Source organism: Apostichopus japonicus, chromosome 17 (assembly GCF_037975245.1).
Source record: "Apostichopus japonicus isolate 1M-3 chromosome 17, ASM3797524v1, whole genome shotgun sequence".
In the NCBI taxonomy this organism is placed as follows: domain Eukaryota; kingdom Metazoa; phylum Echinodermata; class Holothuroidea; order Aspidochirotida; family Stichopodidae; genus Apostichopus; species Apostichopus japonicus.
Genome location: NC_092577.1, coordinates 3,258,424 through 3,277,660, shown reverse-complemented (window position 1 = coordinate 3,277,660; position 19,237 = coordinate 3,258,424). Strand labels below are relative to the sequence as shown.

At 38.9% G+C, this 19,237-nt stretch overlaps 2 protein-coding genes across 2 annotated transcripts; one reads left to right on the top strand and one right to left on the bottom strand.

Moving 5' to 3' along the window:
- Window positions 1-2,123: 2,123 nt before the first annotated feature.
- LOC139984353 (epidermal retinol dehydrogenase 2-like) lies at window positions 2,124-6,503 on the top strand. The gene is made up of 4 exons (XM_071998226.1): window positions 2,124-2,824; window positions 3,406-3,650; window positions 4,453-4,569; window positions 6,215-6,503. Exons 1-4 carry the CDS (start codon window positions 2,258-2,260, stop codon window positions 6,324-6,326), a joined length of 1,041 nt encoding a protein of 346 aa, XP_071854327.1. The 5' UTR covers window positions 2,124-2,257; the 3' UTR covers window positions 6,327-6,503.
- A 2,293-nt stretch (window positions 6,504-8,796) lies between these two features.
- LOC139984352 (nucleoporin NUP42-like) lies at window positions 8,797-17,841 on the bottom strand. Its single transcript, XM_071998225.1, has 7 exons — window positions 17,644-17,841; window positions 16,660-16,921; window positions 15,596-15,690; window positions 14,346-14,422; window positions 13,367-13,453; window positions 11,315-11,412; window positions 8,797-10,843 (listed from the first exon to the last, which is right to left on the bottom strand). Exons 1-7 carry the CDS (start codon window positions 17,723-17,725, stop codon window positions 10,279-10,281), a joined length of 1,266 nt encoding a protein of 421 aa, XP_071854326.1. The 5' UTR covers window positions 17,726-17,841; the 3' UTR covers window positions 8,797-10,278.
- Window positions 17,842-19,237: the final 1,396 nt, after the last annotated feature.

The window sequence follows — 19,237 nt, the reverse complement described above, 5'->3', positions numbered from 1 at the left end:
TAAACACCACCATCAATCCCAGAAAATACACACACAGCTTGCTACCGTCGGTAATTAGACACTAGTGTACAGTCAGTACATTCAGCTACGGTCAATACCCACAGCACAGTATACAAACGATACAGCGATGGACATCTCAGGTCCAGCTAAAGATAACAATTTAGGTATCACATTTCATTACTGTCTGCATTTTGTAGCGACACGAACAAAACGTCACTTGCAAGCATGGGCGGGATTACGGGGGGCAAGAGGGGGCATTTGCCCCCCCCCCCCACTTTTTCCAGACCTTAGTTCACTTTTTTGTCGTTTTTGCAGACAAATGTGCACAACCCTAACCGAAGTTATTCCCCCACAACAGCTCTATCAAATAGGCCTATTTGTTTCGAATCTAAGTCGAATTTGTGTCTAACATCGTAACATGAAACATGTAGAATAACTGGAGCTGGAGCTAGCACATGGTTCGCAGCACAGGTTACGAATCCTGGAGCTAACACACTAGCGATTCAATTCTGCATGTGATCCGCGGCAATCCGCTGCAATCCGCGGCATGTGCTACAGTGCTAGCTTCAGGAATTGATTTTCAACGTTGCTGCTCTACTGAATGCGTTGAATAACTAAATCAGAGAAACGATTTACGAAGGCCAGATTTGCATATTGGATATATCAATAATCAAATTAAATACACTGACACATGACACCCCCCTCCCCCCCCCCCAGTGTCATTCAACAATATGCAATGGCAATGCCGATGTAATTTCTTTACTGCTCGAAATCCTGGAATGATCAGTGGCGGAGCGTCCATACAGTCAGTGGACTGCTGGCACCCTTTTCAGCTCCTTTACTTTTTACTTATTCGCTATTATTGACTTTTTTATTGCGCTCTCATCTACCTATTGACATTTGTCACATTTTGTTGGTGTAATTCGGCGATGACACCTATTTATATCTGCAAATAAGCAAGGCCCGGAAAGGGTCATTTCCGGCGATCTAGGGAGTATCTTTACTCAAAAAAAATTCTGTACGCTCCGCGCCAACCTGTGGTGGCTCTCCGCTTAGATAGTGTCAAAAGCGCCCCTGCAGACCATTCTCGCCCCCCCCCCCCGACCGATACCCCTAGCTCCGCCACTGGGAATGATGCATGCAAATTGAATAATGTAAATTACAAATTGGCACTAACACAGTAACACATTAAATCCATTGTTTCAGTATACAGCACTCGGCAGTTTCGGTAGGGGGGGGGGGGGGGTAAAGATATGTTCAGCTCCCAATATTTGCCAAGTGCTCCAAGAAGTAGGTGCTGAACATATTCTTGATCGGTCCAATTCACAATATACTAATAATTTTAGGGGGAAAGCGGATTTTTACGATCTAAGGGTACCTTTCATCGAAAATTTCTACGCTCCTTGCCAACCGATGATGGCGCTCCGCTTAGATAGTGACGTATAACAAAAGTTGTACATCACCATCTGACCATATGTTTTACTATCAATCCTCTTCAAATTGTTAAACGATAATTAACTATCTAGATAGAACTGCAGACATGAGATCCACATTTCAAGGATGGGTACATGCAGCTTAGAGCACTCGGGAAGTGCCGTTTCCGGCCGTCTGGAGGGTTTGTAAAGCCAAAAAATTTCTTGTACGCTACGCGCCAACTGATGGTGGCGCTCCCCTTAGATAGTCTTGCTGGCAGGTTTTGCCCCCCCCCCCCCACTTTCACAACTCAAATCCCGCCCCTGCTTGCAAGCAACAGAAAGTTAACTTTTTTTCAGATGGCCGCACGCGGTTTGGGGCGAGTCTTCAATGCCTAGTTGACAAACGGGTTATGCATCTTTTGCGTCAAGTCACTGAAATATGTTTCTTTACCCGCCGTATGTCGGTTGATGATAATTTACTCTTTTCCCCATTATCCTGTTTTTCCACCCGATTAAAAATCATGGCTATGAGAGATAGGACAACCCATTCACCCTTCCCACCCCAGCACGGTTATCACTGGGCCGTTACACTTGAGCCTGGTTAGGGTTAGGAATAGTCCACTAAACAATGTGTGACGTAATCTGGGGTCACGTGACTGAAATCATTATCTCGCAGAAACACGGTATAGTATGCATGCTATACATTATACGAAGATTGAAATGTCAACACCGAAGTGTGATTGTGTTTCGTAACGTTACGCTGTTGTGAAGTATCACCAGACGTTTACAAGACATTATTAGTCCCAGGATTTTTCAAATATCGTTCTTTGAAGATCATTCTCATGACGGGAAACGGGAGAAAGGATTCGTGCGTTTTCGAAGAGCTCGATAATTCAGAACGTGGGAAATTCTCAATGTCTATTGACACCACTCTTCCGACTAACGTTATATTCCAACTGTGTGCCTTACTAATTGAGCTTACCGTGTTATTATACCGTATTGTAAAGGCTGTCATTCATTCCTTGTTTAGATTCATTTTTGCAGCACCCGATAAATTCATTTATGGTGAGACTGTCCTTATAACCGGCTCAGGAAATGGCCTTGGAAGAAATCTTGCCTTGGAATTTGGGAAAAGAGGGGCAAACTTGGTTTTAATTGACTGTGACCGTGCCGGGAACGAAGAAACATTAAAGAAGCTGAAAGCTGTAGGGTGCACAGCCTATCCATACACTTGTGATTTGAGTAACAGAAATGAACTGTATTCTGTGGTTGACAGAATAAAGACAGATATTGGTCAGATTGACATTATCGTAAACAACGCGGCAACACTTAGTGGGAAACCCCTTCTTGAAAGTTCAGATGATGTAGTTGACAATGTCTTTGAAGTCAATACTATGGCATATATTTGGGTAATGAATTAACCCACTGTACAATTCAATAGCTCGGACTGTAGGCGAGCTTATGCTTAACCAGGCCTAGGCCTGTGTAACCTCAAACCTGTTACATATTTATGTAGGCCTAGCCTCTATACCCTTATAAGTCAATATTTGCCTAACTTATACCGCTGCACAGGGTGTGACTTACACCACTTTCTGTGGGTGAAACATAATAAGCTTTCTCTTACCAGGCCTAAGCTGTGTACTGTTTAATTATACAGTAAGCCTATGCTTGATTTCATTTTACTCAGATAGGACCTCCCAACTGAATTGATACCCTTAGGAATGAAAGTAATGAGTGATAGTATTTGATGCAACCGCTGATTGAGAATAATGTGTTCTCAAAACAATGTTTCTTTAGTTTCCTGCCTAGATATAACTTTGAAATTATGAAAGTTGTTTTCAAAGATGTTGATTTAGTATGTTGCACATTGAAACAGAAGTATGGATGCTATGTAAACGTTTGCAATTTGTTGAATTGATCAAATTCTCAGTCCTTCGATGATTACCGTATTTTTGTTATTCATCTTTGCTCTTGTTTTATTACCGAACAGCTCACGAAGGCATTCCTTCCAGATATGCTGAACAGAAACCATGGCCATGTTGTTAATATTGCCAGCCTGGCTGGAGTGGTGGGCATGAATGGATTAGCCGACTACTGTGCTAGCAAGTCAGCTGTAATCGGATTTACCGAGGCTTTACAGTATGAATTAAGGCAGCTTAAGAGATACGGAGTTCATCTTACCTTGGTGTGCCCATCTTACTTGGGGACTGGAATGTTCCAAGACTGTGTTTCAAGGTACAAAATCTTACAAATTATACCTTAAAGACCTGTAGGCCTTGACCCAAATCAGTTGGAATGAATGATGGGTAGAAGGGGGGTTAGGGGGAGGGAGCCAGTGGTGTTGCCAGACATTTGGAAGTGGGAGCCTAGCAAAAATTCTTTTTTTTTTTTGATCCATAAAAGACTGATGATGTCATTCATTATATATCTACTGCATATCCTTCTTGTACTACAAGAACCATAGCACCTCAACCAGGGTAACCATGTATTACAAGATGGATAGCACCACCACCATGGTAACCATGTACTACAAGAACCATAGCAACACCACCACGGTAATAATGTACTGCAAGAACCATAGCACCACAACCACGGTAATAATGTACTACAGAAACCATAGCACCACCACCATGGTAATAATGTACTACAAGAACCATAGCACCACCACCATGGTAACCATGTACTACAAGAACCATAGCACCACAACCACGGTAATAATGTACTACAAGAACCATAGCACCACAACCACGGTAATAATGTACTACAACCACGGTAATAATGTACTACAAGAACCATAGCACCACCACCATCATGGCAACCATGAATTATAAGAAACATAGCACCACCACCGTGGTAACCATGTAGTACAAGAACCATAGCACCACCACCACCACAGAATTGTTTCAGGTATCTTAAATAGTTCTAATGCAATGTTTCTAAGTGAGGTTCTTCTAGATTCTGGCAAGTTCTACACAAATGTGAATATTGTTTTCTTGTTATTATTATGTTTTGTGTGTGTGTGTGTTTATTTTGCCAGACTTCCAGCACCCCTGAAGCCAGAGATTGCAGTGCAGGCTATTATGAAAGGAGTTCTCACAAACCAGAGAATGATTTACGTACCCTGGCACGCTCAGTACATCCTCACTATTAAATCGTAAGTGCTTTCAATTAACTAACACAGTAACACACATTGCTCTACTCAAAGATACTAGAGATACCCTGTCATAGGAGGGAGAGGGTCATAGGTGGTAAGGGGTAATAGGTGGGAAGGGGTCATTGGTGGGAAGGGGTCATAGGTGGGAAGGGGTCATAGGTGGGAAGGGGTCATAGGTAGGAAGGGGTCTGGGCAATGAGTGATCCACTTGCACGGATGGTTTCTCTGCTTCACTCATAAATATTTATCACATTGACTAGTTATTTTTGTAACCAAAAAAAATAAGAAAAGGAATTTAAAAAAGGGAGCAAGTGTGCTTGCTATGTCAGTTCTTTTTTACAGGAGCTTGAATGAAACTATATTGCTGAAATTTGGTTGCTCTCAGTAGACTTAAAATTCTTGATGAAGTCTTTTACTTGTTACGACAAACATCAACATTCAGTTTGAGCCTGCACTGAGTCGACCAGTCAGTGGTATTATCAGGGTTGAAATGATCAAAGGGCCAACCTGGGATACCAGGAAGAGATATTTCCCAATAGAGAGAAAGAAAGCTGGCCTATTGGTAGTATCGGCTTTCTCTGTCCAACCTCTTAACCTATTTGCACCTCCCCACACGGCATTATTCACTCCCAGTGAACACCAAACAGTGTTACTGTGAGCATTCCCTGGACTCTGCTCAGTATCGGGCTCTCTGGACCTTGAGTGGGCTCAACTTGGACTCTGAGGGTATTGGACTTTGAACTGGATCTGAGATGGTGGACTAGGCTTGGACTCTGAATTGGCTCTGAAATGGTGGACTCAGCTTGGACTCTGAGGGTATTGGACTCTGAATTGGCTCTGAGATAGTGGACTAGGCTTCTTAGATGGTGGACTAGGCTTGGACTCTGAGGGTATTGGACTCTGAAGTGGCCCTGAGATAGTGGACTTTGCTTGGACTCAGGATAAGTGGACTTGACTACAGCGTTGCTTCTCATCAATGCTCAATTAGTGCTGACAGTATTTTCATAGTCTCGTAGTAGAGTTATGTAGCCTACTTTGCATATCTAAGAATTGGGGCTAAAGTTTTCTTTGTCACTAAACCACAAAGCTCTGTAAACAGCACTTATTACAGCTCTTTCAATAACACAGAAAAAAAAGGGAACCTTTGTACTGTACTAACCTTACATACTATTGCACTAGTAAATTTGGAGGGATTGGTTGACGAGTAGAAACAGGCTATACAAGACCCTCAAACAGTAGATTTAGTTAGGAGATAAAATAACTTTCAAAACCGCACACACCTCAGAAACTTGCAAATATGTTATCTTGATATCAAAGTTTAATATTCTGTTTCTGTAAGCTACTGAAACATGTAACAAGTAGATTTATCCTCATCTTTATGTACCCTACAGTATCCCATAGTAATTGTAACGTTATAGGAAATGTTAAATGTTGGGTTTTGACATTCAAGGAACTTTTCTGAAAGCTAGCTCAATTTTAAAACAGGAAAGTACTAGTGTTTCTATGACAGGATGTTTATTGAATAACAACAAGCTATAAAGGAACTCAAGACTGAGCAAACATTGATATCGCAATGTAGCACTGAATCCTCGTCATGTTTCCCATTAGTTTATGTTCTGTTATTTTTCTGTTGCGTCTTCTACAGTTTGCTTCCTGTGAGGGCCTTCAACGCCATTCTGGATTTTAGCGGAGGAAATTCATTTCTGAAAAATTTCAAACCGCGTGCCTTTATTCAGAAGATAGAAAGCAACGGCTAGAGAGATTAGAACTGATCAATAAATGGTGCCTCGTGTGAGGGAGACAGAGAGAGATGAAGCAGTTTAAACAACTCAGGGTGATAGCAATAAAGTATTATATGATAAACCTCTAATGATTTTGATATTTTGTGAAATGGAAGGAACATCTTGTAAAATAGAGAAGCCAGTTCTGAAAAATAGCAGACTTGAGCCAAAGCAGGGGGGAAAAAAAGAAAACACTAAAAAAATATTTTAACAAAAATTTATGAGAAAGATATTTCAGAGTTAAGTATTTGCCAAAATATTCATCCTTTTGTAATTTTTTTTTTTTTAATTACCCCTCTTACCCCTAACTTATGCCAGTAAGGTCAAGTAAGGTTAAAATACCACACCAATTTGCATATGAAGTTTAATGGCATGCTCAATGACAAAGTTATAAAGTTTAAGTTTTATGTAGTCAAAAGGTCATTGGTAATAAGCCCCTTCTTGCCTCTCTCCCACATCCCACCGCACCCCCAAACTTTATTTAGCTTAAAGGCATTGAAGACTGGCCCAAACCGCATGTCGCCCTCTGAAAAAAAGTTAACTTTCCGTTGCTTGCAAGTGAGTTTTCTTCTTGTCACTACAAAATGCAGACAGTAATGAAACATGATACCTTGTTATCTTTTATCTGGACCTGAGATCAGGGAGTTCCATAACAACTCCCTGCTGAGATGTCGATCGCTGCTATGAACACTGTGTTATGGGTATTGACCGCAGCTGCATGTATTGACTGTACAACTAGTGTCTAATTACCGACGGTAGCAAGCTGTGTGTATTTTCTGGGATCGATAGTGGTGTCTAAGACTTCTGTTACACCTCATTCAAAACTAGGTCAGATTACCAGCATCAGACGTTTCCTGTCCGCGAGTCTTCACTCCCTTGAAATGATGACTTGAGACTGGATTTTAGTCTGAATAAAGTAAATATGTCAATAGTTCAAGAATAATACAAACTTCAGTTCTAGTCATGTATCTATATTTATCTCAGTTTTCAAGATATTTAACCTTACAAACAATGTCATTTCCTGAATAATTTTCAATGCGGCCTAAATGTTAATGTTCCTTAATGTCATAAATTTAAATAAACTCGTCCAAGACGTGTTCATTAAACTTGATACGGACAACAGAGAATATCCTTGGATGACATTCAACACAAGATTTGTAAGGAATATACAATAGAGGCCATACTGGTCTTAGTGTTTTATTTATTGTGTTCTGTCTTGCATCTGACCTAAAGACCCTAGTGATCTCTGTGTTAGACTGGTAGTACAGCCACTTTACTTGATGAGCCAGGAATCATTAAACAGTCATATTTCTCAATTATTAGACTTCTATAAAACGTTAACATTTAACCTGCACTGAGGAACCGACTTCATCGTCGATGAAGCCTTAAAGGAGCGTTCCAGACTTAATATATTTTATTGGTGAATATCTTGAAAAGTGGAATAGATATAGAAATATTACCAACATGCAAAGTTTTCTACTTTCTTGGATTAGTGTAGCCATAGCAGACCAGGTTTGACTCAAATAGCATATATAAGCACGAAGTGGAAACCTTTTCATGTTGGTCCTTCGATCGAAAGATTTATAAAATTATATCTATGGCATATACTTATACGGTCACACATATTTCTGTATAGAATCCTCTTCTTTTTTTCTTGCTTTGTAGGGGGGGGGGGCATTGCATGGTTTTGAAGTAGATTTGGTTTCAAGATGGAGATGAACAGTACCAATATACATATATAATTTTTTTGGTAATTATTAATTTGTACATTATTAAAAGAATAATTTGTTAATACCTATATAGTAAATGATTTCATTGTAGTATTCATCACCTGGTTTTGTCAGGTTGCAACACAAGAAAAAGTCTCTATGAGTCTATGGATATGAAAGGTTAATAAACAGAAACAATTGGTTCCAAATAACAGACACAACAAGGTTGTCATGGAGAATCAATCTGCAGATGTAGGGGAGTCTTGGAAAATGAGAAATATGTCGAAAACATGGAAAATAGAACGATTTCCTAAAAATGTGTCTTCATGATCTTTCTGTCTTCGTGGAAAAGTTCCAAAATTATTGCTGTGTTCTATGGGACCACCTTTGTCAGTCGGGAAGTGTATGAACCCTGGAGCGAGCAAGACTCGATTAAGTTGGGAACCTTTCTCCAATCACATCTTATCATTGGTAGTTATGCATTCTCCATTATAATAAATGAGAATTTAATATCATTTTGAAACGATGCTTCATGTAAGGCCAATGGCGAGAGGTACAGTATTGCCTGCATAGTTAATCTTTGTATGTACTGTACTATAACGGTAGAGAATTCCAAATCTACAAACCTCAGCTTCCTGAGAGAGAAGTGATGTATCTAGGTACATTTCCATGTTAAAATGTTTTTCGGTCCAGTTCGTTTGTTGTGTTCCACAGTACATAAACGTTTGACAAAGAAGTAATCGATATATAAATCTCTGTTTGTCTTTAATTAGTATCAAAGAAGAAATTTGACAATTGTAAGACCAATTCAAGGACAAGTAATAAAAAATATGTAAAAAAATAACAGTTAAGACATTGTGATACAGTTACTACCATCTCTAGTGAATAATTCATTGCCAGAAATTAATAGTTTGTCAAATTTATAAAAAAGAAATTGTTTTCTTCATTCACTCGATTCCTTCTTTTGCATGATATCACATTATCTTAACATTTTTACGACAAAGTCGTTAGTTAACTTGGATGTTAATTACAAATAAATGTACAAAATGTAAACAATAGATATAAAGCATTATCGATTTACTGCAGCGGGATTGGATTAACAAATAAATTAAAAAAGAAAATTACTAAACAAATCAGTTATTTTATGAGTCTTCTCATTCATTTCTTACTTATCATTTCTCATCTTTCTTTTTCGTTTTTAGTACTTTTATTTGGTTTTCCAATTGTTGGAGTAATATCTTAGAAGCATATATTGCACCACAAAGCCCACATATGCTAGGTTGACTGTTTATTACTCAAGAGAGTACACCATGTCAAAAAGATGAGGGAGAGGGCATAGTTTTAGACCCTTGTAGGGTCAAACGGCTGCTGTTGTGTCCCTCCATCATACCCTGGGTGCCATGATGTTGCAGACACATCCAGTCATGTCACTGCTTGCCATGATGTTGCAGACATAGTCATGTCAATGCTTGCCATGATGTTGCAGACACAGTCATGCCAATGCTTGCCATGATGTTGCAGACACATGCCAATGCTTGCCATGATGCAGACACAGCCAGTCATGTCAATGCTTGCCATGATGCAGACAGCCAGTCATGTCAATGCTTGCCATAATGTTGCAGACACAGCCAGTCATGTCATTGCTTGCCATGATGTTGCAGACACTACCAGTCATGCCAATGCTTGCCATGATGCAGACACTAAACATTCTAAATTAAACATTCACGCTGCTTGCCATGATGTTGCAGACACTACTAAACATTCATTTCACTGCTTGCCATGATGTTGCAGACACTACTAAACATTCATGTCACTGCTTGCCATGATGTTGCAGATACTACTAAACATTCATGTCACTGCTTGCCATGATGTTGCAGCCACTAGTAAACAGTCATGTCACTGCTTTCCATGTTGCAGACACTAATAAACATTCAGGCTGCTTGCCATGATGTTGCAGACACTACGAAACAAACATGTCACTGCTTGCCATAATGTTGCAGCCACTAGTAAACAGTCATGTCACTGCTTGCAATGATGTTGCAGACACTACTAAACATTCACGTTGCTTGTTAAGATGTTGCAGACACACATCGGTCTCTCTATGATGTTGTTGGGACATACAGGTCACAGCTTGCCCTGATGTTGCAGGCACACAGCCGGTTCTGCCTACAGATCAGGGATTGCAATCAACTTCTGCCCACCAGTTTTGCCCCTCCTTTTCATGCAGCAGTATTGACCAGTTCTAATGGCGGGGGACGGGTTGGTATTTTGCCCAAAGTAAATGATGGTGCCTCAAACTGCTCCTTTTCCTCGGCGGTTAGCTCACTGATTGGAGTGTACCATTTTTCGTTACTGCTTTGACCTCCACCACCTGATGGGGCAGGTTTACCAAATAGGCCCACACTCTGCGATGATGATTGTCCAAATGGTGCTCCGGCTGGTGGCCCTGGCTTCCCAAATAGACCTGTCCCAGTTTGGGCTGGTTGGCCAAATAATCCAGTGTTTTGAGAGTCTGGTTTCCCAAACAGTCCACCACTGTTGCCAAACCCTGATGATGGTGCAGTGGAACCAAAACTGCTAGTAGCACCCGATGGGTTTCCAAATAAGCCATGCGGTGGTGATGATGGTGTCACTGGCTGGGTACCAAAACCAGTGCCTAGAGTGGTGCTGCCAAAAACCCCAGAAGATGAACTTGCTGATGAAGGGTTGCTGAAGAGCCCAGCTGGAGGAGAGGTTGATGAAAGCGTCCCACTCGTGTTGGAAGTTTTGAATAACGTTGAACCACTAGATGGAGATATACCAGAAAATATATGTCAAGTTAAAACCGGTGACCATCCACTAAGGAAACATGGGGTAGTGTATAATTTAATTTTTTTTAGTTTTCAATTGAAATCCAACATTTGGGAGAAGCCATAGGGGTATCTGAATTCTGTGTTTTAATGACATCATACATTAGAGAGGAAATGAAGGGGTGGGAAGGGGGGGGGCGAATTAAGGTCAGAAGGTCAATTGTAAATTTTCAGACAATTTTTTACAAAGTGTAAATAGAGTCCACATGATCCCTACCCTCTGTATCTTAAACTATCTGTTGTAATATGGCACCACATCATAAAAAATCCTTATTTTTCACTCTCCATTGTCAGAATTTGACAGCAATTTAAGCAAATAAAGAGGCTAGCGATGATTCCCATATCTTAATTTACGATACACATCATCTTGGGCTAAAATGGAAAAGGCAGTATAAAATCTACCGACCTTTTTGTAAATATTTCCAAAGTTGAAATATCTTGCATGCCAAAAATGGACTGACCACCGAATGAACCAGTCTTCTGCTGCCCTCGGTACAATGAAATCTGAAAAACATGTGTTGAGAAAGAACGATTTAATAAAAAAAGAATGTTCATAAATAAGTTAAGAGTAAGGAGAATATGAGATACAAACACAATGTATTAGCAAGGGTAGTGGGTTGAACAGCACAGGAGGTACATACCCCCCAAGCTTTGTAATAAACCTCAAATGTACCCCCTTTTCATAACAAAGAAATGTCCAGTTTTGGCAAAATAACACTCTTTTCCATTTTTTGAAATTAAAAAGTTCCCATTTGTCAAAAAATGAAACAAACTTGGAATGAAATATTGCCCTTTTGTTGAAGAACAAGAAAAAAAAATATTCGAATACTGGAAACTTTATAACAGAGGATCATAACTGTTGAAGAATTTTCGGAAACTTTAGATTCAACCCCTTTAAATCAAAGACACATGTCCCATTGCCCCTCAAGGTTTAGACCCCCACCCCCCCCCACACAAATGACCCAGATTATAAACGTTGTAACACCAGAAAAGCATATGAAAAGAATACTAGCTCTCAAATTATAATTTTGTTTTGGACGTTGACTCATCACAACCGAACGTCTGCCTAAAGTCATCATTCATATTGTCGCAGTTTAAAGACAATGCAGTACTCATGAATATGCAACACAAATCTACACACACCACCAAGACCTCAAGTGTTTTTCATCTCTAAAGACAAGTTATTATGTTGCAAGTTGCATTGCCTCAAGAAGTAGGGTATTGCATGATGCAGTATTTCTCGGGTTAGGGTTTAACCCTAACCATAGGATTTCCCGGTCCACAAGATACATCATTCATTGGGCTGTATCATGCATGATGACATTGCTCGACATATTAAACTGTGTACAAAACGGTTCTCTCGAAATACTGTCACGTGAGGATTGGCTGTACACACATAGGTGTTAATTGGAAAACTAATCCACCAATGTACAAAAGCAGTAAAATACTGTAACAGTATCTATCATATTTGCTTCATGGAGGAAAAAATATTTCCAGAATGTTGGCAGATCTCATAAAGGATTTGTGTAATTTGAGAAATGAGAAAGTGAGACAATTTAAGTAACAGCAAACCGTTTTTAAAAATGTTCCAAATTTTATGACTGATTTTTATTACATGCACCATGCTGATGAATTAAACAATAATACATAAAACCAGACACAGATGTTTTCAATACACTCAGGTGTTGCTAGGTAACTTTTCACTGTTACCAGACACAGATGTTTTAAATACACTCAGCTGTTGCTAGGTAACTTTTCACTATTACCAGATTGCTTTTTGTAACTACCAGACTTTGCAAACATTTGAAAAAAAAGATTCTACAAATGTTTACAGTCCAAAAATTTATAGGCAGACTACATTTCAGGCCAAAGAACAAAACTTACCATTGCTTTTTTTAATAACAGCCAATAAACCTAGCCCTTAAATAAGCTAGAAAGTCATAAAATGGTCATGCATGTTCAAGTTTCAATAAGCATGTAACGACCACGGTCTATTAAAGCATGTTTCCCTCCCTAAGACCTTTACTCATTAATCTTATTAAAGGTTTGCTATTAAAATGCAAGAACCTAGCAACCAGTTGTAGACAGCTCCTTTAAAAGTCATTTCTAATTTACTAGCAAATCACAAGGGTGAAGGAAGCCTAAAAGTGTCAAAGCATGACAGTACATATGGAGACTCAAGTTGCATTGTTCGCGGTAACAAGGTGTTGAAACTTCCGCCCAATTCTGTTTAATCGTGTTTGGTCACCTGGAAATTGAAATGCTTCTTTCTATTAATATTAATAGCAAATCAGAAATTTTGAAAATGTTACAATTGTCTGTTTTTTATCGGCCATAATGAAAATTGACCCAGTCCAAGTTAATGAACAGGAAATGATATAGGATTTAAAATAATATAGTGTCATAAATTTACCGATATTAGCTCAAAAAAGGAGCTCACAAGTAACTCCTAACTTACAAGAGCGTTTTTCAATTCCCCTGATGGTTTTTTCATCATTTCCAGCTTTCTCTTCAGAGCATCTGTTGAGAGATTGACAGCACTTTTCTACAAAGCAAGGAAAAAAGTAAATAGTTGAATTAGGTTAAAAGTAATTTTGAGTGGCTAGACAGCCAACTTTCTTATTTGACAGGTTAGCATTTCCGGACAGGTTCAAAATTATAGTACAAAACTACATAAGACAAAGGTTATCATATAGGTTGGATTTTGTAAAGAGGTAAAACAAAGGATACAAAATTGCCAACATTTGTTTCGTTGACTAAATGTTAGTTTTACAGATTAAAACTGTGAATATTAAGACAATGCCCAGCCACGCACAAACTCAACAAAGCAGATCACTTACTTACACACACCAACATATCTTAATAAAAATAAAAAATAAAATAAAACTGGTAGCAAACTGCTTATCCAGTAGAGAGCCTGTGTAAGAGAATGTGTAAAAGTAAGTTGGCCTGACGTTTTGATCCTAGCAGGATCTTCTTCAGAGGCTAAAAATTATATATATATATATATATATATATATATATATATATATATATATATATATATATAAATATATATATATATATATATATATATATATATATATATATATATATATATATAAATATATATATATATATAAAAATATTTAAAAAATAAATTTTAATTTTTTTAACAGAAATCACTCAAAGATTGGAAAACCTCGCTGAAGTTTTTGTGAACAATCCTTGCAAGCACACTGTTTGCCAACAATTTTTCCACAGAGGTGACAATCCAGTACTTCTAATGGACAATGGTTCTTACGAAGAACAGTTGGCCAGCTCTGTTGATGTTTTCCTTTTATGAATTATTTCTGATTTTTTTTATGTATTTTATTTTACATTCGTTTGCTTAACAAATTTTTTTATTTTTGAATGGTAGTTTCTGTGACTCTCCTCAAAACCTGTGTGCTACTTACGTAAGTCTCGAATCTGTTCTCCTTTGCTGCTATGTATGCTTCCAGTCTCAATTCTTCAGGTGACAAATCTTGTAGACCTAATCACAGACGGGAAGACAAAAACCACGGTCAAATACGACCTGTTACCTGATATTTTCATCAAACTTGAAAGTTTCTTGGTGCAATTGTCTTGACACTGTGGAGTGCCTGGGTATCTTTCATAATTTCAGATCAATATCCATGGAAACAGTCAGTTAGGACGGAGTACAACAGAGAATGAGAATGAGTGCAATTCCCCTCACTAAAAGTACTCAGAGTGAGTTTGAGTACTAAATCATGTGCCAGTATATCTACAAGATTTCCCAAACGAGTACAATTCTTGTCAGTATGAGTAGAAGATGCTCAGTGAAGTTTGAGTACTAAATCATGTGCTAGTATATCTACTAGATTTCTGAAACGAGTACAATTCTTGTCAGTATGAGTAGAAGATGCTCAGTGAATTTTGAGTACTAAATCATGTGCTAGTATATCTACTAGATTTCTGAAACGAGTACAATTCTCTTCAGTATGTGTACGAGATGCTCAGTGAGTTTGAGTACTAAATCATGTACTAATAAATCTACTAGATTTCTGAAACGAGTACAATTCTTGTCAGTACAAGTACAAGACGGTCATTGAGTTTGAGTACTAAATCTTGTCTTAGTACTGTATATCTACTAGATTTCTGAAATGAGTACAAAATCCACAAGGGCAACTATACTAGAAACACAAGTACAATGTTTGCACTCAGTTTCCTCTATATTATATTTTTATTATTTAAGTTTAATTTTTTTTTTTTCCTCTATGACACTCCGAGAACCAACTACATTTCACCGTTATCTCTGAAAACTATAGTCACTCTATAATGACTATCTAATCGGTAATGACATATCTACTGTAGAAATCAATCAAGAGAAATGTTTAATTAATGAAGCATTAGTGGCTCTATGATGACATTTTAGACTTGATCAAGCTACCTAACTAAAAACAATTGGTATCTCCCAAACTGAATCAAATATTTCAAAGCTATTTGGGTTTCTTTTTCATCATGAACTTTACCATCACGTATATACAGTGTGTTTGTGATGATGGTTGTGATTGTTTCTCCTTTAACTAGATCATGAGAATGTACAATTCAAGAGCATTTACCCCTGAGCATAGTAATACATTCTGTAAAAGGATCTGGAAGCACCTAACTAGACTTCTATGATAAACTCTGTGCCCATTCCTACCTGGAACATCTCCTTGAGCCCTGCTGGGTCTGTAGCAAGAGTACGGCCACATTTTGCTGACATCCCATTCCTCTGCATCTCGTTTGATAGATTCTCTGTTGATCAAACAAGGGAAAAGATTTAAAATTTCATTTCACGTACGGCAAATTCTCCTTCCGTAATTGGAAAAAATCGGATTGATTGGAGAAAAGAATTAATTGGAAATGATTCTCTTGTCCTAACACTGTCTGCCAGCCAAACCTCTTAACTGGTTGCCAAATCAAACTTTCTGGTGCTCCTTGACATATCATCCGGTACTTTGTTGTATATATGTATGTATATATGTACATGTATATCACAGAGGCGTGACAGTTAGGCTTCATTGTAATGATGTAACCAGTATAAACAATGCATTCCACGAACAAAAGAACACACCTACACATGTATCCTTCACAAGCAAGAGTATTTTCTACTGATATATCCCAGCTAGGGCTTGGATATTACTTGGGGAGACTGAAATAAGCATTTTGAGTATTCATCAGGTGCAAACCGTTACATCAATTATATTCCATCCTCAAAGCACTCTACTCATACATTTGGTACACTTCCCCATTAGTGACTTTGGAAGAACGTTTATATTCACTCAATTATACAGATAAATTAGCACCCTAGTCTTGAAGGATATGAGTATTTCAGGTATAAAAATGTTGATGATGTGTATAGTTGAGCTAAAGTAACCACCCAGCATGTCTTTACAGAGTGTGAGGCCATTTACTTCATGACCAGGTGAACAGACACTCAACCAAGGAGACAATGATCATGGAACACTCGAGTGTTGACCATTTTACTAGGGTTCCTTTCTAAAACTGCTAAAGTACACAAAATGTGGAAAGGTTGTTTTTTTTTGGTCTTTTGGTATTCACAGTTCTTGATGTCACAGAGTGACCATGAGCCTTCCAATCATTCTTAGAAAGTAGATTTCATGCTAGGATTTAAGAGGCAGATTGGAGAGGCAAATGGCAATACTGAAAACCTTTTAATTTTCCAACAATACATACATAATTACATATTCACATATTTCTTACAATATTTCTCCCGGTCTGGGCTCATCGTTGCCACCATCCCCAAATCCCCCTGGTCCCGATCCCTTTCCTTTATTATTGGCCTGATAATCATCACTCAGAGCTGCAAATCTGTTTTGGTTTCCAAAAGCTGTTCCACTGCTGTTCCCCTGATTGTAATAAGACTGGTGTCCACTCCCTCTGCCTTGAAATGTGTCTTGTGATCTGGGATGGTACTGATTACCGCCCTGCTGCCAGTTTGCCTGGGAAGGGTACGCATTGTATTCTGTATCAGATGAGAAATGGATGGTAAAAGTATCTTTTTCCTCTTTTAAAAGTTAATGAAAATTTTAGTAACTGCAATACCGAAAAAGAAAAAGGCAGTCTTGTGTTAATGTACAGTAGCTTGTATTAGATTCCAGGATTTCATTACAATGCAGGGGCATAGCTATGTCTGACTAAAGTTAGGCTAACCCAGGCACTTTTGGACTTGCTTACTAACTTAAAGGCACCAAAGACTAGCCCCAAACCTTGTGCAGCCATCTGAAAAAGTGAACTTTCTGTTGCTTGCAAGTGATGTTTTGTTTGTGTCGCTACAAAATGCAGACAGAAATGAAACGTGGTACCTTGTTATCTTTAGCTGGACCTGAGATGTCCATCGCTGTATCGTTTGTATACTGTGCTGTGGGTATTGACCGCAGCTGTATGTACTGACTGTACAGTACACTAGTGTCTAATTACCGACGGTAGCAAGCTGTGTATTTTCTGGGATCGATGGTGGTGTTTAACACTTCTGTTACACCTCATTCGAAACTAGGTCAGATTACCGGCATTAGACGTTTCTTTGTGCGAGTCTTTACACCCTTTAAAAATCGTACAGCTACAAATGTACAAGCACAAGGTCCTACTGTATATTCTCGTGAAACTAGTACATGCGATAATAAGTGCATTAGCTTTATCACGTTAGTTTACTTTAGATTGCCTAAAACAAGCGATGCAACATCTTACCAGAGGTGTTCCGTGGATGTTCATTACGACATCTATCACCAAACTTGCACGTTCCTTTCAAAAAGAATCTGCAAACGACCATGGCAGAAACATATGTTTGGTGGAAAGTTCGCTGGTGTCGTCAAGTTTAAAACTGTGTGATATGGAACGCAGAATGGGACAATAATTTGGCAGTCTTTTCTTTTTCAATTACAACCATTCAACGAGGTGTACTAAGGAAGCTGACTACGGCCATTGTTTAAAAACAAAAGTCGTTCGTTCAAATTTAATTTTCGGTTATTCTCTGTTTGAATTCTCGTTTTCACGATTATATTTTCTTCGTTTTTCTCCTTTGGACGCTAGGGTTATTAGGTGGTAAATTATATGAAAGATAAAAGTACGTCACTCACCTCAAACACTACAGTCCTATTTGCGCTAGGTCGCCGTCTCGTACGAATACTACAGACAGGATCCAATTAAAAATCCAACACAAATTCCGCTATCAAAATCCTAATCCATAAAAACAATTCGCCCGGAAGCAGGGCAACACGTATCCGATTTGATATTGAATAAAAGTAGGGAAAAACAATAAAAGTTTTCCGTTTAAGCGTAATTTCGTCATAAGTATAAGCGTTGTCGATCCGTTGAATATCGTAATCCAAGTCGTAAGTCGTAAGTAGCTATATATTCTATCGTTGTGTGAAAGATTTCGCTTATCGTTCGTCGGAATAAAACCATCCATTGTTTTTATCGAAACCAATGTCTCTTGACCTAGTATTAGTCATGACATTGATAAAGTGATTATCGATCGTAATTAATCTTATAAAAATGAGGGCGCACTTCCGATTTAAGAAAAGTGAAGTCCTCTACATAGCCCCCTTCCAGATCACTCGCGAAAAAGAGTGATCGATAAGAAAAACAAAACGTAATATAAAACATTTATGTACACAGTTCTTCACCTATATCGCACTGGCCAATGAACCCGCCTACCTGATCGCGTAACGGTCTGTGGCTTGGGGTCAGGCTGTATGAGTCCGGTGGGCGTATCGTCAGAGTGGCGTGTCTTGGTTGAAAGTTCGTCGTTCTCGAAAGAGGGCGTGGGCAAAGTAAGCGGTTCGGTCGGTTCCACAAGTTCATCGTCTTCAGCATACGCGACCTTTAACCTGTCAATCGACACTGTGTCGTGTTTGCAATTGATGTCCAATACAAATGTTTTGTCGCCCCTGGAAATGACACGGAAAGGCCCTCGGTACGGAGGTTGCAGTGGACGTTTCACTGAATCGACTCTAACCCAAACGTGTGTGCAGTGCTGAAGATCGTCGGACTGCTGCGCATGTCGTTGATTTGGCCTGGTGTCGGTCCGTTTTAAATCGGCCATCTGACGTTTCAGGCGGTCGACGAAAATTGTAGGGTCAAGTTCTTTCACGTCAGGAACAGGAGATACCAGTTGACATGGCACGCGAAGAGTAGTACCGAAAACTAATTCCGCTGCACTGCACCCGAGGTCGGCTTTTAGCGTTGTACGTATGCTTAACAAAACAAGTGGCAAAACCTCGGCCCACTTAGAAGGATCGCGTTGAGCTTTGATGGATGATTTGAGATGCCTATGGAAGCG